Genomic DNA, 24,908 nt, shown 5'->3' with positions numbered 1-24,908 from the left:
CGTGCCCGCAGCGCCCCGCACGGAGCAGCCGCCCTCCCCTCCCCGCGGCGCTCGGCCGGGCCCCGCAGGTGCCGCCCCCGCGCTCTCACCGCCCGCCCCGGCTGAGGGAAAGCCTCCCCTCCCCGCAGCGGCACCGCGCCGCTCCCCGCCCCGCGGGACAGCGAAAGGCGCTGCTCTCATGGAAACACGAGGGCTTCAGGCAACTCAGTACAGACCTAAAATAAAGCAAACAAACAAAAGCCCGAAGCCACAAGAATACAGTACTTTAATCATCCAAAGATTAGTAGCTGTTTTACAATCTGACCCAGCATATAGTGCTGATATACTAAAATACTCAATACCTGCTTCCCCAATGGAAATTTAAATCGAACAGTTGCTCGTTTGTAGCTTACAAACGCGGGATTACTCAAGTTACAGAGAGAGTGAGGTTATTTCTTTAAAATACAAGAGTAAATAGGTAATTGCTCTGAAATATTGGTTATGTTTCCATGCTTAGCTTGGAACCAACACAATCAACATATGCAGTCATTTGATTTCTACATTAAGCTGGAAAAATAATCAGTAAGAAAACAGTATCTCTTTCGGAAAAAGACCTTGTGTTAATGTAACTGGCTATCACAGTAACACCACTCCTGCAATCACAACCAGTGAAATCACAGGCAGGATCTCACCCCACTCGATGGCATTACAGCAGTGTTCACTTTGTTGAGACTGCTGAAAAATCCTGGCTACAGATTGAATTTCTTCATTTATTCCAAAAAGGATACACACTGCAGGCACAAAAGTGATTGCTGTTAACTCTTCCATGCACCACACCAAAAGGCTTGCAACAATTTGGATGATTAAACACTTCTGGTTGAAAAAAATTGTTTTCCATGCCCAGCCTGTCAGATATCTGTCCTGAAAGTCACAAGTAGTAAAATTTTTAGCTGTTGTCTACAGAGTTAAACCATTTAACTATCATTTGTGACAGGACACCTGAGAGCAGAAACGATTGGAATATAAAAAATTAAACAGCCAAACTTGATTAAGTAAAAGCAAGAAAGGAATTTGGGCTATTATTTCCATAATCCAGCCTTTCCATTTTCTCCTTCATTTTCAAGTAGGAGATAACTGCCTAATCTTTTTAGGTAGTGATAAAACAACTCATCACAGAATCCCAATACATGAACAGATTCTGTGAACACACAGCCCTTCAACAATTGAAGGAAGACCTTACAGCCTGCTTTTTGACACAAAATGATTATGGTGCCTAGCAAATCAAAAGTAACGTACAGCTTTAGGCAACTCAGCACATGACATGCTTTGGCCATGTTTGTACAGCAGTGTCTGTCTATAAAAATACACTGAACTTCTGACTGTATGCATATTGTATGAGAACTATTTCAAAGTTTATTTCAAAATCTAAAAAGTTCTTGAAAATTTACAAAAGCCCAAACCAAAAGAAGCCCTTTTTGTTACTCATCAGAACACTTCTGGTGTTGTTGTGAGGTTACAGTAAGTGTAGTCTTTGGTTTTAACTGAATTAATTCCAACTTGGTTTTTGGAGCACACATTTATTTGTAATTCTAATAAAACGCCGATCTAGAAGTAGGGGGGAAAAGGTTCTTTCACGAGTATAAACCAGTTATATACATCCCCACTGAAGGCACTACAGTTGAAAATTCTCTGTACAGTTGCAGGAAAATTTGAAGCCACTTCCAGAATAAAGGCTGTCTTTAAAGATCCAAACGAAGACTTGCAGCAAATTACAACATGGGCACAGTGTCAGAGACTGGCTCTGTTTTTATAGTATATACAACCTGATCCAAAATTCTCAGTCCAATATGTTTTCTACACATAAATGCTCATCACATTATGATCTTTGGATGAAAACAGTTGTCAGTTGAATTCTCTGTTGCTCTAAATACAGCTAAGCAGTCCTGTAGAACATTTCTGTGATCTCAAAGCAAACCAGTACAAGACAGTCCAAACAGACCTACACCAAAAAGCTGCTAGATATTCATATTTCAAAGTGTACTGTGATTATCTGCAGAAGTTGAAGTGATTCTTGTTGCCTTATTAGTTTGCTTATAGAACTTTAAACACTTGGACTATGCCCTAGAGATCTGACATGACATTGGTTTGGTTCTGCATGTCTTAGGTAGTGTTTCAACATCAAGACAGATAGAGAATGGAAAAATTCATTCTTAAAAGTGTTACTTCATTATTGAAAACTGTTAGATTTGTATGAAGTACAAATAGCTTAATGTAATGCAACTTAGGCCAGTGGTTTTACAGTTAAGGCTGCTTTTCCTGTATAGTTATGCAGAATTTTAAATATGAATGTCCACTACTTCTAGAAAAATTGATACTTATGAATGTAGATAACAATTTTTAAACAAAGAATATAAACTAAATAATGCTGATGAACACATGAAATCAGTCTAGACATGTATCCAGTTCAGATACAGAGCAAGACACAGTTATGGGACCTTTTGAAAAAGACTTTCAGGATTTAGGTGTAACAGAAGACCTGTCATTTTGTAAGGCTCCCGAATTTTTTCCTTGTTTTCCAAGGCTTCCATTCTTATATTAGTCCCTCTAATTCCTTGGGAGAAGTCCTTAGCCAATTTATTTTTGTTTGGCTTAAAATGATATCTTTGAACTTGATTACAGTATCAAGAACAAATAAAAAATAAACCAGTAGAATTACAAATAACATTGCTGTGAAAGATTTCTCTTCAGTGCAGATGAGCAAAGCTGAGCAGCTGTACACAAGTGCAGCTGCTGGGTGAAGAATCCCTTTTCTCTAGCACATTGTTGTCAGGAATATACACACTCCTCCTGGTAAATACACAGATTTTCTTATAAACATTTCAGTTGGGCCAGCATCTGCCCAATCATCTTAAAAGTCCCATTCTTTGACTACAGACAATTATACCATTGATTTGCAATTACATTTTTAGTAGAAAGCACAGCCAAAGTCTTGAAATAAAAAAAAAAAAAGTTCTTAAAAAAAAACCCAATCAAAACCTATGGTACAGAGACTGGCACAGTTACTGTGTCTCCATCCATCCCAAAACCGTGCTGCACACCAGCAGAGGATTCTATTGCTTTGCTTTAAAAGGAATGGGGTTTCCAGTCTTTTCCCTTCTAACCCAGGTCAATGTAGTCCAAGAGAGCCGAAGCCCACGGTGCTGCCCGTGCTGACTCCACAGTTCTGCCATCAGCTTCGCTAATTGTCTCCTTCAACCCTTCTCTTCCGAACTGCAGCAAGGGACACAAGAAAGAGAAGTTTTACTGTATTAGCACTTTACATATTTTTGTGTTTCTGTAACAGGAACAGTCACTTTGTCACATGAAGTACCACAAATTAAGGTAGCTAACACTTAGCATTAAACAGCACTTTCAGCAAATAAGCCGAGCTTATCGCCTTATTCACAAAAAGTTGCAAATATTTCCAAGGAAGGACTTGTGGGAAACATTAATCATCTTTTGTCTGATAAGCAGATTTAGCCAGGATTCTTTTTTTACAGTTTTTGCAGTTTTTTACAGGTGAATTTAATTTACATGGCTTCAAAAGAAACACTACAAGAGTTTCACGGTATATTTAACACAATTTATACACACACAGATGTTACAATCGACAGCCTAAAACCTTCTATTTATTAGAACATTCAATTGTCAGAAAATGCAAGAGCAATAAAAAATTTATAATTAACTATGAGCTCACGTTATTAAGATTTGAAAATATGCAATATTGACTGAATGACTGGAGTTTTCCTCAACATCTGTATTACTTTTGATGTTTTCACACTATCATATTATATTTTTCTTTTCTGTGCCGACAAAGCAAATGGCACAAAAGGTCTTCTAGGACACATAAAGGACATCTCCATTTTGTTTAAAAAAGTGAAGCAAGCACATCTATATAAGAAGAAAGTAAATGTGTTCTCAAATTCACTCAATGGAAAGTAGGTGGCAGAAGTTATTCATACCTGCTTTCATCAAACTGCAAGAACAGATGAAAAGAATTTCCAGCCCTAGACTTCTCCAATCATGCAGTTAAAAGTACACAGACAAAGAACAGGGAAGTGGTACAACACAGTGCGAGCAAGGAAAAAGAAAAACATGTAGACTTTTTTTTAGAAGGAACGTACAAAGGGAGAAATTAGAGACTTCAAACATCTCGGTTTCAGGGCTCAATACCCAAGTGGGTATTCAGAGTAACCTTCTCTGTAGCTTCAGGGCTGGAGAGATGAAAAGGTATTTGCAGAAACTTTTACTCCCATACTCCAGACTAAGAAAGCAAAGGAAAAAAGGCAAGATATCAACAGAAGCATAGATTTTGAACAGTCAAGCACTAGTAAGAGAACTAGTGAGAGAGGAAACCTTAGAAAGCTGAGACACCTGAAGCATTATGATAAAAAACCCAACTGGTTTAGAATCTGTTTTGAGAAACAGATATGCAGTGTCTGAGTGCCTTTCTTATCTCTCTGTGCTCTATTCTAGTTACTCATCTATATCTTTCAGAGCTGTTCTCCTCCACTTTAACCTTTATTCAGAGTGGAATCAGATCTTTAAAGCAAATTCCAATTTCCTGTGTCATTCCCCCTAATATATTCCTTAAGTACTGCTAGCCCCTGGTAGCCCCTTTTCACACTGATGAGAGGTCACCACAAAGCATCTAAACCAAAAAGATTTAATTATATAGAGTTTTAAAATGAAGCTATACTTGAATAGATGGACATTATTTTGTAGTGAGTGACTCAAGTATCTGATATTATTATACAAATCATTTCTGTTCATGTGCTATGTTATTAACCAATTCTCTGCTGATCCATTTAATTAGGATTCTAACTGATGAACTCCAACAAACCTGACTGCAGCAAATAAAGATGCCACTGCTATCAGCTGCTTGTACATGAACAGAACCACCAAGAGAGAGATTACCCAGTCCCAGCCTCTGTACATGACAGTATGTTCAGTTTCCTTGCTCAAGCAATCCCAGTGACACTGGGATAGTGGCATTGAATAGGGCAACCTACACTGTTAATTTCAAGTACTGCTTTTAAAGAGGAAATTAATCTTATCTGAATACAACTGGGTGATCAAAACTATTGCTTTCACTCCCTTTGCCACAAGTCACATGAAATTTGAATGCTCTTGTTCTAGACTATGCTAAAAATTCTCCCCTCATGAACACCCTGTAACAAAACAGAAAACATCAAGCAGCAACAAAAAAGGAGTAAAACACAGGAGAAACCTGAAACTGATCTACTAATCTTGTGCTATCCTGGTTTTGTCAAGAGAGAAGGGGAATAACCCCTTTAAAGCCTGTGCCACACACCCAGTCAATTAATAATGACAGGTCTTACCCAAATCATTGTTTTTTGTGATAGCTGCAGCTGCCCTGGCTCGAGGTCCCTGTTGTGTGAAATGGTATCCAAATTTGAGGATCTTGTTGTTTTCTTCAAGCATCTTGGCAATTTCTACTTCTGCAGCTGTGCCCAGCTGCTGCCTCTGTTAAAATTAAAGGTACACAAAGACAACAGAGCTTAGGTGTGTTCCTTGAAAGAGATCAAAATACTTTCCCCAGATCAGTCAATAAACACTCAGCTTCATTCTAGTTAATCAAATAGGCAGAAGGTCCTAAAATATATTTGTACATTTTAAAGCACAAGGAAGCACAGAAATCAACATCAGCTGGATGCTTTTGACAATCTCAAGGGCAATTGTTGATGGTGTTAAGATAATTAAACATAAAATATTTGAGGAGTTTATCACAAGCTGTCTTGTAAAAATATTCAGTCAGTTAGGACTGGCTGTTTAGCTATGGTATCACCACCACCTCACTTACCTGGTTATCAATTTTGATCTCTGTCAAGGTTTCATTGTCTTTCAGCGCATCAACCAATGCCATAACTCCAACTCCAGTGATGAAGTTTGATTCTATGTTCAAACTTTTTAATTTTGTGTTTACTCTCAGCATATCTGCAAGAGCCTTTGAATATAAGAAAGCATCATTAAACTTTTGAATTTTGCTGCAGTACCTCAAAGGACACAGCAGTAACCACTTCCACTAACTAGTACCATGGAACCAGCAAGTTCAGAGATGCAAGGTGTAACTTTGCAAGCTTTCACTTACTGACACTGAGATGACTCTTTAGCCAGGCATTATCTACATTCCCTTCTTAAGTAGCATTCAGTCAAGAGAAGGCCTGTCTTTCTCTTGTTACAAACTAAAAAGCTACACAGAATATAAATGGTCTGAAATTAGCATATTGGACCAATTCCATTTTGTAAGCCTTCACAGCACACAACGAGCAATGTAGGCTGTTAAGCAAAGGCCAAAGAAAGGGCATTAGTCAACTGAGAGGAGAATTAGATATGGTTAATTTGTAAACAGGAGATCTGCTTTGAAAATGCTTTTGTCTACAGATTTGGTAGGAAGAGGTAAAATTCAAAGCTCTAAGCACAGTAGCAGGATGTAGCTAAAGGCACTTTTATACCTGATGTTATTTCTGAGAAAGGAAGAAAACAGGAATGGCTAACTGCTGAGTTTACTGGCAGAAAAACTGTACCCTTTGAATTTTTTTTCTATCAAGTCACAATAAAAAAAATATAACAAAACCACACCTGAGAAAAGAAGCCTTTATAGATTTTTATTAAACGTTTTAGTCCTGCTGAAAAGAAACTTTTTAATTGACCCAAACCCAAAGCTTTCAAATGCTCATTTGTTCATTCAGTGGAGTCTTTCAAACTAGTTGCTTTTTTTCTAACTTGAATTTAAAACAATTGCAAAGGATTGTCCTGGCAAAACATTTAGCTTTGTTTTCTTACCTCTTTATTTGTAATTAAATAAGGTACTGCTTTAATTCAACATAGAAAAAAACAACTTAACAATAAATTATATTTAAGTTTCAATTGTATCAAGCTTGATACTTCGACTACTATTATGCTTTATAGACCAATATTTTAAGCCAATCTTTGGTAGCAGGGAGGTAAATACGTATTTTACAACTTCAACTAAAACTCTAGTTAGTTGAAAAATATTATGGGTGTTTTTAAGTCCTCAAATATGCTTCTTGCAAATTAAATATGAATGAACTCTTGGCTACTGGAATGAACAGCAGGAACTAAACAATTAGGAAAGAAAGAAAAAAAGGAAGGAGGTTAGCAAAATGAAAAACTAGGGAAAGGGACTGGAAAAAAGAATTCTCCCTCACACATCTGAAGCATTGCTGCATATTAAGTTACTAGTAATCGTTTACCAACTTAGATACAACAAAGGTTTGTTAAAGAAAACACAATTTACAGTGTAGCAGAATGGAAACATTTTCATCCCTGAGCATTTAAACTGGATTAAATTCAATCCCTTACCACTGCCTTTTCATCCTAACTTCCCTTGCACCCCACTCAAAGCTGTTTTCATGAGTACTTACAACAGCAACAGGATCATTGCTTCGGGTGGCTGCCAGGCTGAAATTCTTCACATGTGTGTTGGTTTCTAAGGCTTTTGCAAATTCTTTCAGCGTTGGAATTGGTATGTTCTTGAATTAAAAATAGCATTTCACTCTCTTGAGATACACAAGTTTATCCCCTCCCCCCAACTTCTCCTACTATTTTATTCCCTTTACAGCAAAATGCCCTACAATATTTACTACCACTGGTCTCCAGCAGTCCCACAGTGAAGACCTACCCTAAGATGCAAAGGCTGTAAGAGTCACCAATTCTATAAAGCAATCATTTCTACAGAATAGTAGCAACCAAGCTTAAAAGGAATAATTGTAAAGAATTAATTAGGGTAGCAAATGTCTCAGTTCATTGTATCAGAAACTTTGATCTGTTGCCTTTTTAGGCAGTTATTTTGGCTAGCATGTACCTGTTACATGGTATTCTTAAACCACGGATTTTATTTCCCCTCTTAGTAAGGGGAATAAGCAGCCCTGGTTGCTGGCAAGGCTGTCTCTGGTGTCTGCACTGCAAGTCAGGGGTGCTGCAGTTCTGGTTTCTTTCAAGCAAATATACAAAAGCTTGTCATGTGTAAAACCACAACTGTTACACTTAGGAGCACAATCTGCCCTAACTTCCACCAACCCTTTTGTACAAGAATCAGAAGGATGAAAGGCACAAATATCCCTTTGCTTGCAATAGAAACTGAGCTCACATTGCTTCATCAAGGACAAAGGATTCAACACAGTAGTTAACTCCATGATAATGAGCTGCTGGAACTGCTGTCAGCTTGGCAGCAACAGAAATCTGGGCTGGCACTGAGAAAGCCTAAGACTTTTTAAATACACATTTGGCAAAAGAAACCAAGATGGCTTATTGGTTTAGCTGCAGGTTCTGAGCTTATACACACTACAACATTCAGCAGAAAGATTGCTGCACTTAGAACAAGCCTATCATGCTCTCTTAGAGAGTTTTGCAGCTAGAAGTGTCTTCTACTGAGAAAAAGCAGCATATTTACTGCAGCCTTCAGGTAATTACCTTAATGTTATTTAGATTAACTTCAACAAGACGAGAATCATTATCTTTAATCCTCTGCAGTGTCTCCTCCACGTTTGTGGGATTTGGTGGTTCATCAAAAACAGGCAACATTTTTTCACCTTTTACTATATCTGAAAAGTAAGGCATTTAAATGTCTTCAAACAGGTTGCACACATTCATTGTGAATAAATTATACACATACTAAATATTTACTGTATTTGAAGATCATTTCATCAGCATTTACATCTCTTCCCCAACAAAAAAGCATACCATCCTCTCCTGACCATATTTTCATAAAGTTCAATTCTTCTGACTTTCAGAAGTCATCACAGCCTTTCTGCTTTTTTTTTTTTTTTCAGAAAGCACATAGGAGTTTAATTACAAACACAAATATAAAACCTAAGAACCAACACACACAATGCATGCTTATGCCTATTTTGTCACCAAAAAATGACTTAAATGCAGAGGACACTTTAGTGTATGTATATTTCAATTCCACTCTTGCCAGAGCTCAATTAGCGATGTTACAGGCATACACATTTCCAGACTAAGACTGAAGAGTCTAAAAAAATGTTGGTGAATGCTATAGTAACTGTGTGCAGTACAGAGAATTGATTTTTCTAGCACTTGTGTACACACTTACTTGAGAAGCTGTCTTTGTCAATCCCATTACTGCTTCCTACTACATCACAGAACTGATTGTTTGTTATCAAGTTGGACATTCCCAGTATTGCTGAAAAAGGAAAAAACAGTTTTTACTGATCCTGACTAATTCAGGTCAGATGCAGAGCTCCTTTAAATAACAAAACTTGATGTTGGTACAATACTTATCAGTACAAAAAGCCATTCAATATCTTAATTATTTGAAAAAAAGTAGAAAAAATAATTAATTATAGACATTTTAGTTAACTTTCACATCTTAGAAAGTTCTGACCTCACCAGGTTCAAGCACCAACACTAAAAAGTGCAGCTCAATCACAAAAATGAAGCTTTAAGAACACAGGCACATACAAACACCTTGTTATACTCAAGAAAAAGCAGTTACATACACATCAAAAACCAGCCAGTCTGAGGAATGGATGTAAAGGTTTTGAGTCTGAAAATCAGGTATCTTTTGCAGGCCAAAATAATTAACTTCCTCACAAATTATCACAAATCAACAAAGTGAAACACTTCAAGCAAACTGGCAAACAACATAATCTGGCTTCTATCACAACTAGAACATCCTGTAGTTAGATCAATACACCACCACATTAATTATAGATCTTTCTTCTCTAAATATGTACCAGCCCATCCATCCTTCAAAAAACCTCACCTGCGAGGTCACCCAATTCTGTGTCTGTGGCACTGGTCAAGGCTTCCTCCAGTTCTGGATCAAGAGAGAATTTTTCTTCTGTGAAAGATTGTACAGGCTTTTGCTTGGGGATAAATATTTTCCCTGGAGTAAACAAAATGGAAAGTCTGATGTTACTTTGTATTATATTGCTACTTATGTTTCAAATACTATGTACTTAAAGAACACACATTTAGTGAATACTAGGAGAACCACAGACAACATAAAGGGTTCTTCTGCTGTTGCAAGTCAGGGATGAGGAAAGAGTATAAACAAGAATAAATTTTCAGGAGTCTGGATCATGATTCCAACCTTATTTGCTTCTCCTAAGGATTAGAAAATAACATAAAGACTTTCATTATATATTTTGAACAGATTAGAAAGACTGTAAGAAAGATTTAGTATCACTAGAGAATGCTGAGTTTCCTCTCAAGGGAAAAAGGGACCCAGGCAGAACTGTAATGGGAATGTGTCAGAGAGAGAATGTCACAGAGTTATCTGGAATCACCTGACTATTCACTGCAGTTTTTACACCATACAAAATATTTCTGATTTCAGATGTTAACTCAGTTCTGAAGCAAAAAACTAAAGCTGAGTGAGAAAACCATGGCTTGTGAACTGTACAAAATATGATAACAGATTTCTCCATTAGTGACACTGTTTTCTAAAATGATACTTAGAAAGGTCATTGAAGATTCAATGGCAAAAGAACCAGGAGTAATATTACATTCTGCACCAATCTTTAAGTTATTACAGGCAGATAATGGGAAAACTTATTTTAGAATACATAAATTAGGTAAAGGTTTGTGTAGTTACCATAATTCCTGCATACGCCTTTAGCTGGAAAGTCAGGGTAGGAAATCAGAATATGAGAAAGTCTAACAGTTCAGTCACCTGTGAATGGTTTGGAACTGGTCCTTCAGAACAAAGAAGTCTTCCACTGGGTAAGAGCCAGGACAGGCAAGGGGTGCTTCGGTTCAGGACAAACTAACATGGCAAACAAAAGCTCTTGTACTGATCTATTTCAGAGAAATCATTCCCAACTACACAACGGTGAATCAAATCTTAACAGCTATTTAAGGTTCAAGTTTTTTCAAACTTCCCAAGTTGCCTGAGCTGTCTGCAGAAAGAGCAATGGAAACATAGTTCCAGCTTCCTTTTGTTATTTCCTGGGGTAGGAAGTGGTGTTGATAATCATCCTATGAAGCTTCAGTCCTAATTCAGGAGCCCACCCTCTGCCATATCCATAGCTATAAAAAGTATTTCCACAGAGGAATCATCATTGTCCCAATGCCCCAGTTACAGTGATAGTAGGTGGTTTAGCATCACTAACCCCAAAATCATGTATTCCACATCTTCTCTAGATTACAGTAGTTTGTGGTCACTTTCCTTTTAAAGGAAGTTAATGCATTCCCACTAGCACAGATTACAGAGAAGCACATCAGGTTTTTCTCTGACAACACAGTCTGATGACCAAGAGCTGTTGCTAGCAACACGGTATCTTTGTTCCTGGGTTGCTATCTCTTTGGAAACTTGTATAAATGGTCATTATCCATATTTAGAAGCAGAAAACAAACCTCCTTACATAACTGTACTCATTCCAAACAGTAGTGAAGTGCAGCAGACATGCATTACCTCAGCTTTGATGGACAGTGCAAAAGAAACTGTTGGTGATTCAGGATTAAAAGAAAACCCTCAGAAATTACACAGTTCTTCATAAATTGAAGGCTTATGTAGCAATTGTTTCAGGTTGTTTTGATATAAATGATGCAATACATTTCTTATAATTTTATTTTTCCAGCATCACCTACTGGGGCGAGATTAACCTTTAACTTAAACTGCAGCTTACAGAAGAGAATGTCTGACAAGCTTTTTCATCAATCCATGAAACACTCTGAGCAGCATACACATGATCTAAAGCCTTTCAGCAGCTATGTTTGTGTTATTTTCCCTCAGTAATACGGGCTAGCAAAAAGGTGAGGATTTTTGGAGTACAAGGAAGGAGGACAGCGGGATTCGAGCACCTGAGCCTTAGTTCAGCCATCCTATTTGCAGCATCAATGCAGCAGGAAGAGACCAGGAAAAAGAAATTAATCTCAATTAAAAGCAACTTAGCAAAAATGTATTTTAACTTAATTCAGCCTTCTGTCTGGTTCACCCCACAGTGCTCACAAAAAAAGAACTACTTTTCCTGATGTTGCTTTTCAGCAATTCTGAAATTCATAGGTTAGAAACATCTGGTTCAAACATTTGCTTCCTAAGAGTAATACTAAACTTATCCATACGTGCCTGACTCTTTAGAAAACCTAAAGAAAGTGAGAAGTATAATCAGTTTTTAATAAAGTAAAAATGTTAAAAGCTACTGCCCTCCAGAAAAGTTCACTGCAGCCAACTCCAGTCACATGAGTGGGGTCAGGAGCAGTTTTTGCTATAAAACAAGTCACACCCTTGTGTACATAATTTCTCATTCATTGGCTTCATCTTGTCCTAGAACAGAAATCAGAGGTTTACAATGCACATACAAAAGTAGATCCTTCCCCACTCCCTTCTAGCAACGAATTTACTTCCAGAAGGGTAAGACCCCTGTGTCTCTGGGGACAATGATCTCACTCAAGGCCTGCTGCCAATACAGTTCAGCAAGTCCCTTCCCCCCTCCTAATGCAAGCTTTAAATAAAACCAAAAACCACTACACATCTGTGCAGCCCATGAGATGTGCAGCTTGCCTGGCCCTCAAGTGGAACATTTCCAAATAGCAGGGATTTGATTACATGAAGGAACATGACAGTTCCCTTACAGCCAGCCAGGATAATGCAAAGATGAAGCAATACAACGTGAAGAGGCAAATTTCAGGGACGTTCACATCATATTTGTAATAATTATATAGGCAGGTGTTCCATGCCTTTAAGCTAACATATTAGATGATGCACATCCAGGATTAAGTCACAGACCTCCTCTGCTACAGAATGAACTTTCAGCTCCAAGTTCCACCCAGCTGTATTGCTCTAAAGGCAGGAACACTGGATGGTGTTTATGGAAGTGCCCTGGACATTTCCCACAGATTCACAGTATTTAAGGTGGGTCTCAGTACCTTGCAGAAATCGGGTCTGTTCAGTGGGGCCATGCACTGCACATTGCTGGTACTGTTCTCACACGCCCCACACTAATAGGCAGCAGGCAGCCACACCTTGCACAGCAGAAGAAAGTCTAAATTCCACTTTTGGGGCACTCCATTTGGGAAAACAAATCAAGTGCTACATGAGAACAACTGAATACAAGCTTTTCTCATCACTGAGTTCATGAAGAAGTGAGCAACATCTGATGTATTCCTTGCATTTTATGCTCTTTATGCTTTCCTTAGTTCAGAAATGCATATAATCCACACTTCATCAATCTCCAGTTCTTACCATGTAACAGATTTAAGTTTATCAATTCCCTTGTAAGAACAATTAAATACTAATGTTTTTAATTCAACTTACAAGTGAGTTCCTCAATGTCTTAGTGCAGAAGCAGAGCTGTTATCTGCTATCTGATCTGATTACAGGCCACATAGCAGTAAATTAGAAAACTGTTTTACATTAAGGCTGGAGTATCACATGTTATTTTGTTCTAGTGCTCTTGTATGGAGAATATCAATTTGACAAGCTGTTTCTGCAAAGCTCCTACAGGATATTAGTTTAACTTCACAACATGTAACACACTTCCTTTAAAGACTTTAAAGTGATTCAATGCCAAACAGATAACACAGCATCCCAAATCCTGCTGCAACAGAAGGCAATGGTGATCTGGAGCAGCAACTGAGCAGGGTGCCAACAAAAGAGCTTTAGCCAGGTGGCTACAGTTTCACTCTGTTTTCTGGGTGACAGAGAAGGGGAAAACCAAACCAAACCAAGCCTAAAGCAGAAGTTACATGAACTGTAAATCTAGACAGAACAAACACACCCTGGCAGGAATGCAAAGGGAAGAGAGAGCCGCAATGAGAAGAGTGCAAAGGCTAGAAATGCAGAGCTTAGTTTACACAACACTTTGCTAATGCCTTGCACTATACAGCACAAAGTACATTACTATCTCAGATACGTTTTTATCTCAGCAGCAATAATTGTCTTCTGCTGTTCCAAGAGAAGGGAGAAGGAGGAGGAGCATTGGTCAGACTCAGATGAGTGGAACACACTTGAGGGCAACAGCCTTCAATGCTGAAGCCTTGCTTTACTGCTCGGATGAGAGCCCCTTCTCCTTGCAGTATACCCTGTAAAACCTTTATGACTTACATACACACATCGAGACAAAGCTAGTTCTGTTGCAATTATTACCACATTGGTCTCATGAACAATGGTTTACTGTATGGTTCAACACTTAATTGGAACAGAATGTGACTTAAATCATCAAATCGTTTTTTAAAACAAAGTAAGTTTTTAAGGATGCTTTTAGAAACAAAACCAAGGCCCTGGGAAAATTAAATACAGTATAATTTAGGGATTAAACTTTACATTTCTTTAGCATTGTTCATTTCACCACAGCAGGATATTACATTATTTCAGATCTTCCACATGCCATAGTACAAAACAGAAGAGGTTCCAAAGATCTGGAGAAATTACATCATCTATCACTGAAAGAGTAGCAACACTATTTTAATAACATGTTACCCCAAAATTAGCTACTTGGGGCATCTGGAAGAGAGTCTTTTCCTTCACACTCTAATAGGAAAACAAGGTTATCAGAACCAGCAGCAAGACAGGATATTTAAAATTAACCTAGGGTAAGCTTCTTTGATAAATCTGCAGACCAAATCACCATGCAGGACATCAGTTCTACTAAAATAGAAAAAGGAAAGAGAAGGGTAGATTTTCCCTCTTCTTGCTCCATGAAATGAATAATTGGAACAAGTTAGAGCAATGAGACCGGTCAGAGACACAGGAATATTTTAGCAAATTCTGACCCAAAAAATGGCACCAAAAAAACCAGCTGCAGTTCCAATCCCTCCCTCTCCTCCCAAAACCTCTGGAACTGCAGATTATATTTATCACATTTCTCCTAAATGAACAGGAGAATCAAGCAAGATTTTTCACCTACCCTTATTCCACAACCTGCTAGTGTTTCTCCATAACACGTATTTCTAGATGAAGTGAAAAATTATAACCCAGCTTAGTTGTCTGTTGGTCTGTTTCCATACTAATAAAAAACACATTAGGATACAAGCTCTCTATATAAAAAAAAAAAATCCTACTCAAGTATTAAGTTGCACCCCATGCCCTTTCCAAGTTCTATATCTAGATCAATATAATAATTTCTTGATTTAGAAGATTAAAATATTTACATTTGCCATTTTTGTGCAAAATGGTAACAAATGTGGCAGCAAGTCAAATTTGAACCATAATACTTTCAGGAGGGGAAAAGAAAAGGTTATCCCTCACCTACTACAACATGAATTTGACCTTCTTGCCTCCTGCCCACTCAACAGAGCATCAATTTGGATACTAAACATTTGTTTTAATCAATGTTTAGTTTTAATGAAAGTAATCAACATTTAATTTTTTATATTATTTTCTCTTCTCCTATAGCACTAAAAAAATGACAGAAGTTAGTAAATAGCAACTTTTTTTTATGAGATACAGGAAATTTTATTACACTGGTATGACTCATTGCAACATGCAGACAGACTATTTAGTAATACTTTATTACATAAAGGAAATGACATTTGATCTTTCTTAACCAAGCTCTGCATTACAGCTGGACCCTTCTGTTTCCCTGCAAGATTCTCACAGATTTTATCTACCCAAGCAAATACTTTTATGTGTGCATGTAGACGTAAGCTGACTTTAGAGAGCCATCTATGTGAAAGAAGCGCTAGCAGTCAACAGAAATGTAGTGTTAGAGCACATCCTCCTTGCCCAGCTCACTCCCTGATGGAGCAGAGCACAGGATTCAAGGATTCCCCCATCACCTGTGAGCCCCAAACATACTGAACTCAATCACACTTAATCATCAGTCTGTCTCCAACACAGACTGGCAGATGTGTCAGGAGAGCAGCAGAAGCCAGGCACAGCTGAACACAGCATGAGCAGGTACTTGGCAGCAGCAGGGGTACCACGAAGGCACTGCTGCTATGGGTGCCTCTGCCTCCTACAATCTACTACAATCTTCTACATTGCATGGTCCTGCACTTGATTACTCCTACAGGTTCAGTCACCAACTCCCATTCTGCTGTCAGCAAAGAGTGCCACAGTTATCTCTCAACACAAAGGGAGCTGAGCTACAAAATAAAAGAAAAAAAAACACTCTGTGAAGGAAGTCCCTCATACACAGTGCAGCACACTGTAAAGCCACAATCTCTCTATTACTTCAAGAAAAAAAGGGAGGCACCAGCATTGTCAGGTAAAGCTATCTGGCACAGGAAGAGAAAATGCAAATACCCCAAACAATATTTTCACCAAATAGACTTCACAATCATATACACAAACTCAGTGGATGAATGAAGACTCAATTCTGAAATAAGCAATGATTCACACCAGAGAATTAAGTACAATTAAAGAGTTTCAAACCCTTAAGAAAAGACCACAAACCACTGACAGATTTCAAAACTTGTGATGTTAACTATATAATTAGTCAGGAGTAACTATGCAATCTTCCTAACCCTTTCAGTAAGGATGCTAGAAAAACACCATGACTGCACACACCACTTGTATGGCCTTGTCAGCCTACACCATCTTCAAACATTACTGTCTACCACAACATCAGTCAACTGCTATTTCTCTAATCCAATGCAGTGTTACAAAGGTTGCTGTCTGTATTCAACACAAGGCATAAGCCACAGGCACCATGACAGCATTTGTCATTATTGACATAAATCAGAGTTAGCTCTTACTCTGAGGATACCATGCCCATCAGAACTTTGCAATCTATGATAAAATCTCTGAGTCTTATTTCCTTCCTGTGCTACACACAAAGTGCACACCAGCCCCAGCAGCACAAATGCCTGAACAGGAAACCTGCTGGCCCTGCACCATAGCAGCCATTTGGAAATGCTGCGAGTTAGAAGCATCACAGCTGCCAGTGCTTCAATCAAATTTGCTTCACGGTAGTTCTGGCTCCTCCACTTCAGAGATTTCATAAGCACTCCTACAGGAAGGGGTGGTGTTACCTTTCTTTTCTCTTGTAAAAGGCACATAGTCTTCCCTGTCCTTGTACTCCAGCGCCTGCTTCTCCAAGTAGGCCAGGAGCCGTTCCCTGTCGAAGGGACCCGAGGCCTTCTTGGCAGTCTGGTCTTTCTGCCGGAAGCCTGCAGGCAGCAGCGCGTTCTGCAAAACAAATGGAGCAGAGAACAACAGCTTAGAAAGTCTGGGTGAGCACCTGTTTAGTTTCATTTCCCACTTCCTTCTCTCTCTCTGCAAGGTTCAGCCCTGATGCATCATCTTTTGTAGGCAATCTTTGATCCCCCTGCTAATTTCCTTTTTTTGGGGCAGGGAAGGACACAAGGTAATCTAGACATGGAGAATATAATAAAAATACAGCACACTCTGCTCTCAGTAGGATAGGAGCAATTCCTTAAGTGCAATAGCTCCCAGCATTCAATTTGCCAGCTACTTTGCATTTCTAGAATCAGCACTGTTTAAATGAGCAGTACTAAATAAAACTCAGCTATTTACAGTTTAGACATTCAGCAAGAGACTATTTCCTCTGTCACTTACATCCACGTGATTTTAACTCTTTAAGACAACTGACTCCACTATTATTTTAACACAGTATTTCTGGTTTTGACCTGACTCAAGGTGAGATGTTTCTTTGATAATATCAACATATTTCAACTAAAGAGGAAAAAAAAAAGGATATTAGTACAGAATGACCAAAATGCCATGAAAGACAACCAGTCCCTTTTGCCAGTTTTCCTCTGTTAAAACATCCATAAAGCCAAAGGAATTTAAAATATCAGCGATATCTTGCAGTGCAACAAAACAGATGATCATAATATTCTGAACCGATCCCTGAACATCATTATTAAACTAATCCTGGTTTTATTAAAGCAAAACCAGAGAGAACCATGAGGTGAGAAGACAAGTCTTGAAGTCTGAAATTAGCTTCAATATCTGTAGAGGACAACTCAGCTCTTTGTAGGAGAAAGCTGTAATATTCTTTTTTCAGTACCCCATGCTGACATAATCATTCAGGAGCTTAGCAATTACTTGTCTTCTCTTCACAAAGTCAGCATGAGGACAGGAATAGATATAAGCTACCAGATACAGGACCAGGAATCATTAGAAGAGGTTGGCATCCTCCACTCCCATCAAATTCCACAGCAGAAATAATAAAACAAACATGGATGTAAAAGGGCTGTTTACCAGACAGCACTGGAAACAGGAAAGTTAAACAGGCCTTTCTAAATAAACTTTCTTTTCAAGAACATGAACAACAGCAATTCTTATTTATAAATCAAACCCGGAAAGCTCCTCCCAGCTATCCCTTCTTATCCTCTCCTTTGCTGCAGTTGTGTCCACCTTGCAAACAGGAAATAAGCATTACATACACATATATATCTGTGAGATCATCAGCAGGCTATGGAAAAGACTCTGTCCAAAAAAATGTCTCAATTTATTTTAGACTAGTAATGGAACAAATGAAAAAAATAAAACTTCTCTTGGCTACTGCCTACCTCAGGGTCAAGATCATCCAAAACAGTTTCCAGTTGTTTCAGTTCTTCTTCCGAAAGTTTGCCAAGAATTTCATCCTCATCGAGATCTTTGTACTTGTCCAAGTCCTTTCGAAATGGAAGCGTCATGACTTGGGCAGTAGCAAGTTCCTCAAGCACTTCAAAACCAAGTCTTAATTCTTATCCAGATCTATGAAAAACTCTTAAAAAGAAATAAGCAAAGTTAAGGTAAATATCCCAACCACAAAGCATCTTCAGCCTCCACGTACACCTGTGAAAGGAAAGCTTTGTCACCCAGGGCTGGTATCTGCTGCTCTACAGCTGACAAGGAGCACCTGGAAGCTGTGCTTCTTCACTGATGAGAATCCTGTCCCACCATGTCTCTGTCCATCAGTAATTAAACTATATCTAATTAAGCTGTATCTATTTTCAAATCAAACTCAATACCCAGTACTCCTGACAAGAACACCAAAGCCATAATTCCCACAGAGCAGGGCAGGCTGTAGGGCAGGAGAGAGGAGATCCTACTATTTATGAGTCCAGTTTAACACTTTCATTTTTTATACAGAATGAAGCCAAAAGAAGAGTTAAGATGCTCCACATTTATTGTTGCTACAGCAGCTCAAGGGCACTTAAGGATAACTTCCTCTAAACAAGGTAATTGGTTATTACTGACTCATACCCTTGCATATTACCTACAGAGGAAACAAAGGAAGTTTGCCTCCAAGTTAATTATAGCACTACCATTGAAACAACATTCTGTTCTGTCCAAGGAAAATTACAATAGCTTGATGAAAAGCATAGGAAATACAGCTTCTAAGTGGCAGCACTCCAGTCAATCCTATGACCATAAAAAATTAAATTTAAAAAAATTAAAAAATTTTTAAAAAATAATAAACTGGTCACTAAACGTTCTATTTAGAGGAAACCAGGGTCCCTCAAAATGTACAGTCTCTATAGCACTTCTCACAGACAAGGAGAGGGCAGGGAACATCTTTTCTAACACCCACAATTTTTGAGCATTTGTCTTGGAAAAACCAGTTAATCCCATCAGTGTTCAAGAAGACAAGTTGTTTCCTCTCATTTTTCTGAAACAAGTTCTAGGACTCTCATTTTGTTCAGCCAAATTCTTGCTTCAAGCTGACCACACAGACAAAGAAAAGGTAATTGTGATGACTCTCTGCAAATAAGCAAGAGAGTCCACAAGGTGTTTGGGAAGCAAAAGCTAAATGTATACATTCCTGTTCATTAGTCTCCTTAAACCCTTTTTTTGGCTCTATAGAAATAACACAGACCAGGCACGCAGTAAAAATCATTTTTTCTCCAGTAGCCCCTATCCAAGGACAGATGCTCACACCATAAATACAACTGCATTACTTCAAATCCACACTTACACTGTCCTTCAAAACCAGAACAATTTAGTCATTGCCTCTTAAGTAGCAGGAAAAGGCAGGCTGTATATACACACATGCTATACCATGGAATCCTTCACACAGGATTCCTCCACCTCAGCTGTTTATATCCAGAAAGGTCTCCCTGGCTGCCACAGTTACAAATGGTGACATTTTAATTCAGAGACACTAAACAGACTGAGCACACAGAGGTTCATCCACACCATTCAGTCAAGTGTACCTGTAAAATTAATCTGGTTTTAACAAGTGTCTTTGCAAGAGCAGTGAATTTCCAGGTCCTATCAACATTTACACCTGAATGAGGAATATATTCAGCTATTTTCAGGATGTCTGCTGTTAAAAAGGTATTGCTGATATAAACAGAAGGGCTTTATTGTGAACTGCAGTTGACACCGATGGGACCGCAGCTGACCTTTGCAAAGCCCTCTCAAAAATAAGGAGGAATTCTCATTTTTGTGGTAAACTACATCAAAAGAACTCTGGCTTCCTCTGAACTAAACCAAATCATGCTGGAAGAACCCAGACCTTTTGCAAGAGGCTACAGAGCTAGGGACATCCAATTTATTGGCTGCAAAAAATGCAGAGGGTAGCACACCTATGTTTTCCTAAGTTCCAAAAGTAATTGAAGGAGTGACTCTGTGGCCCAGAGAGCCACCTCCTACAGTTTTCAGAGTCTGGCAGTATTTGTTTCTCCAGGTGCAAGCAGCTGATGGACAATTAGCTGATGCCACACAATCTGCATGTGAACTTCTCATTCCTGGAGCCTTAATGTTCTGCCCTTCCTTACAGTTCAAGCCATTACACAGGATCACAGGAGAAAAACATTTCCTGCAGCTCATTACACATCATTCTTTGTGACCAGGCTGCACCATCCGAGCCCTACACCAAGACACTACTATTTACCACATTTCTGCATGTCCATTTGCATTCAAATATTAAAAGGTGCAGTTCTAACAGGTAATTACAAGGAGCAGAATGGTTAGTAAGCTGCAGAATAATGCTGCCCTTACTCTGAAAGAGAGTTGCACTGCATAACCATACATTATCTTCATCAACATCATCTGTATTTCCTCTCCATTAATTGCCACAAAATGCTGTCATCCAGAATTAATTACCTTTTATTTACTGCATTGGGATGTTTCATATTGGAAAACTACTCATCCTTTGTAATATATTAATTAATTTTCAGGTCACAACCCTTAGTCGCACTTGTTTGTATACAACAAAAGAAGTCAAGTCAAATCCTCAGGTACAGTGCTCACACACACATACAAAAAAACAAAAGTGAAAAATAAAGCAGCAGAACAAAAAAAAAAAAAACAGTTTCTGTAACTGAGGCTTCACTTCAGCAAGAAGAGAATCACATGTGGCCTGGCAAATACAAATTTAAAGGGTTTTGGACATATTTTCTAATACCGATCAGGAATATTCTTTTAAAATATGAAAGCATCCTTAATGTGAGACACCTTGAAATTGTATGATGGTAGCACTGGTGAGCACACTGAGGTTGCTTGGCAATGACTCTCAGAAACATTCCCTACAAAAGAAAACACAGCATATACAACACTTGCATACAACATGCTAAAAATCAGGTTTTAAAACATAGTGTAAGGAATTCTCATTGCCTAAAAAGGGCATAAAGGCCAGCTAAAGCCCTAATCTAATCAAACAAGCCTTTCACCTCCCATTAAACACACTCAGTGCTCTATTTGCTTTCCATCACTCGCTGCAGCAGCTCAGCATAGAGACACAGGCATAACAAACTACAAGCTTTTAGAAGGAGCAGTTACTTGGCCTGTGAATACTTGTGGCACATTTTATATATATATACACACACACACATATATATATATGGATACGTGTGTGCTTAATGCAAAATCATGGGGAAAAACCCGTAACCATCAATTTTGGCTTTGCAAATACTTTGCCCTTTTTTCATGAGCAGAGCTAGTTTACTTTTAAGTATCCTTCTTAGCTTTACCATGAAAATATTGTATAAAAGTCCAAAGAGTTAATATTCTTTCTCAGATATATAACTGTAACATGAAGTTCTTCACTCCAGCAACTTCATAGTCACATTTAGAGAAATGGAAATAAAGCCATCACTTCCAGTCTATCAAATATCAAGTCCCTGATTGTTAAGCAGAAGAAAAGCTGAAAAACCAGAAAGGAAGAAATTCTGCTGGACATCACAGAGAAAAACATCTTGCCATTATTCCCACGCCTGGGAAATCAATGAAGAACTAAAGAAATGAGAAAACAGCAGTAACTTTATGTCATTTTATATACCATTATCTGAATAATCACTTAAAACGCTGTCAAACAACTTTCACACACTTCTTATGCACAAGTCAAAACTTTTTTTTCTCCCCTCCTCTCTGAAAGTATATTTTTAAAAACCAGAAGATTCTAAAAATAGCAAGCTTCCAATTATCTTTCAAAACTCCACTCTTTTCCCCCCCTGAAATTTGTCATATTCAAGAACATAATTTCTTGGGACACAAACAGGAGAAAGTCTTTAGATATAACTTGCCCACAGGAAACGTCAGTGTTGTTAAAGCCCACTGTAAATGGCTTCCATGACTTGAATTTTAAAATAGAAGCAACATCATGAAAAACAAACTCAGCTGGGTTTGGCCAGCACATTCAGAGCTCACTTTAATCTCATTTGTCCCTCATGAGCCTCCTTCCCCCCAGCCTCTGGGTGACCCCGGTGGAGCAGGGGGTCTGGAGCAGGGGGGTCTGCAGGGCTGTCAGCATTCCTGCACCCCTCAGGGCCCCAGACCCTCCCAGCTGCTTGGAGGAGCCTAATCTGAGCATTTCCCCAGGGAACCCCTATGATGGCAACAATTCTATTTTCCAGTGTGCAAGATTATACAGAACTGTTTATGAAGACTGTACTGCACTTGAAAGAGCTATCTTTACTTACTAAAGGAGAAAAATCAGTAAATATAAATATTACCATAATCCCAGCAGGTTCCTTAGGATATTTTTGTAATGCCTTTTAAGTCTGCTGAACAGCCCAATACTATCTTTCTTAGCAGAAAGCTTTCAGAAAGCCACCTGAGGCTTCCAAACCCCCAGCCTGGTGTAGGGCACAGGATCCGGGCTGTCCTGCCCCGGGAAGGAGCAGACACCCCCAGCCCAGAGCCTCCTGGAGCCAGCAGGTGGCAGCTCGCCTTTGCCTACACCCCTCCTCAGCGTAAACTGTGTTTCCCAGGCAGAAGACACAACTATTCTGGGCTATTTTCCTAGAAAAGCAAGCCCAAGGCTTCCTTCTGTTCAAAGAAGCAATTTACTAAGCTTTATACATGGCAAACTGAGCTTCTCTAATTTCACATTTGTCCACAGAGTGACCCAGGGAGTGGAGGGGGACAGGCAGTTACTGCAGAGTAACTACACAGACCATGAAGACGCTTCCATAATGAAGGAAATCTGAACACATCTGTGTTTCCAGCTCCTGCAAGCTCCTCCTCTGTATCAGAGGGCATCTGCGACCAAAGCCCACTTTGCTCTTTTATATATATATCCTGTGTTGACACAGAACTGGGATACAGCTCTCTTGCAGACAGGGTGCTCCAAGTGATGGCTAAGCTGCCATCAAGTTGGCATTGTCCCATAAAAACTTATTCCTGTGTGCCTGTTCCTGAATACTGGTCACCCACACGGCAGGGCTAAACACACATACCCAGTCAGCCCAGGCAAAGGCAGGGGTGACAGGGCCAGGAGCCCCAAAGCCAAGCTTTGGCAAGCTGCACAGGGCATGGAAGTGGCAGCAGTTCAGCACACCCATGGCATGCTCACCAAACTTGCTGCAGGGCAGGTTTTACAATCCCAAATAAATACAAGGCTGGGATAAGATAAAAATCCCAGGTGCCCCAAGAAGCTCCTCAGTCAGGAATCACCACTCCAGCTGTCCATTCTCCCTCCTAACATGCAGGAAGCTACTGACTGGCCAGGATGAGGGATGTTTAGCATAATTTTTTTCAGAAAATACCTGGATGTTCTTCGATAGAAACCTGCTGCCCGTTAATATACAGTGTCTGCTCCTGGAGGAATTGCCTGCTGGTGTCTTAGTCAAAAAGAAACTTCAGATGCAAGCTACCTGAATGTTTATTGACACATTCAGTTATCTTTCATCCATTGCAGAAAAGCGGCAAAACTTACAAGCCTGGAACAGAATAGCAGAAGAAATTTAATTCATTTCCATTCTATTACTTCAGGAAAACTTCTGAGTACAAGTCAGTTTCAGGTCCTCCCTTACATCACTGGCTGCCTCTCAAGCTCTCTACACCTGACACCTAATAACCAAACTTTAGTTATGAGGATTGATCCAATACATTGCAGCAAACTTAAAGTACACAGCAACCTCCCTAGAACATGACTTATTTCAACACAACTTTTGCCTACCCGCAGAGCGCCAGGCTCTCAGAACAGCACCCCAAGCTCCGTGCGCAGCTCCCGGGACAAGCCCTGTGCCGGGGCGAACGGGAGGCTCCGGAGCCGCCGGGCCCGGTGCACGGAGCGCACCCCGCCCCGGAAAGGCATCCCTCCGTCACCGACCGCGGGGACCCAGCGCTGAGAGCCGTGGCAAACACATGCAGCAAACTGAAGGAATTACGGGCACCAGCTCTACAGGCGAAGTTTCCGAAGTCTCCGTGAGCGGGGCGCTGGCTGAACACCCAGCCCAGCCCCGCAGCCGGGCGCGCCGCGCAGCTCCCCCGGCCCCTCAGCCCCGCGCCCACCGCCCGGGAGGCTGCCCGGGCAGGACCCCGCTGTCGGGCCCACCGCCGCCCCGGCCGGACCTCCCCGTTCCGCAGCACCAGCGGGGCTTCGGGCCCCCTGAGCCGCCGGGGTCCGGCCGGGCGGGCGTCAACCCAGCTCCGTCTTCCTCCTCCCACTGGGCTCCCGCCGCGGCGGGCGGAGGGCTTGCCCACCCGAGCCCAGTCCGGCCCGGCTCCCCCGTCCCACCGGAGCCGCTCCCCTCACCCGGGCGGCCGCCGCTCCCCGCTCGCCCAGCCCGACCAGCAGCGCCGCGCCTGCGCCCCG

The 24,908-nt window shown here is 40.0% G+C and overlaps 1 protein-coding gene across 4 annotated transcripts; it reads right to left on the bottom strand.

Annotated features, from left to right (window-relative positions):
- Positions 1-246: 246 nt before the first annotated feature.
- LOC121354278 (tropomodulin-3-like) lies at positions 247-24,908 on the bottom strand. Of its 4 annotated transcripts, none has more exons than XR_005955255.1 (12): positions 24,849-24,908; positions 23,857-24,030; positions 18,451-18,649; positions 16,945-17,101; positions 9,791-9,913; positions 9,119-9,208; positions 8,476-8,606; positions 7,428-7,535; positions 5,843-5,986; positions 5,361-5,505; positions 4,143-4,282; positions 247-3,249 (listed from the first exon to the last, which is right to left on the bottom strand). XR_005955255.1 is itself a non-coding variant. In XM_041468735.1 (11 exons), exons 3-11 carry the CDS (start codon positions 18,574-18,576, stop codon positions 3,218-3,220), a joined length of 1,056 nt encoding a protein of 351 aa, XP_041324669.1. In that variant the 5' UTR covers positions 18,577-18,649; positions 23,857-24,030; positions 24,270-24,406; the 3' UTR covers positions 247-3,217. The 4 variants fall into 4 exon arrangements, 1 of the variants encoding a protein (XP_041324669.1); XR_005955254.1 differs by lacking the exon at positions 24,849-24,908 and adding an exon at positions 24,270-24,406; XR_005955256.1 differs by lacking the exon at positions 23,857-24,030 and having other exon boundaries at positions 24,849-24,905.

This window comes from Pyrgilauda ruficollis, unplaced genomic scaffold (genome assembly GCF_017590135.1).
Source record: "Pyrgilauda ruficollis isolate IOZ18807 unplaced genomic scaffold, ASM1759013v1 scaffold23, whole genome shotgun sequence".
NCBI lineage: Eukaryota > Metazoa > Chordata > Aves > Passeriformes > Passeridae > Pyrgilauda > Pyrgilauda ruficollis.
The sequence above is the reverse complement of the archived record's forward strand: the minus strand, read 5'-3'. Positions and strand labels throughout refer to the sequence as shown.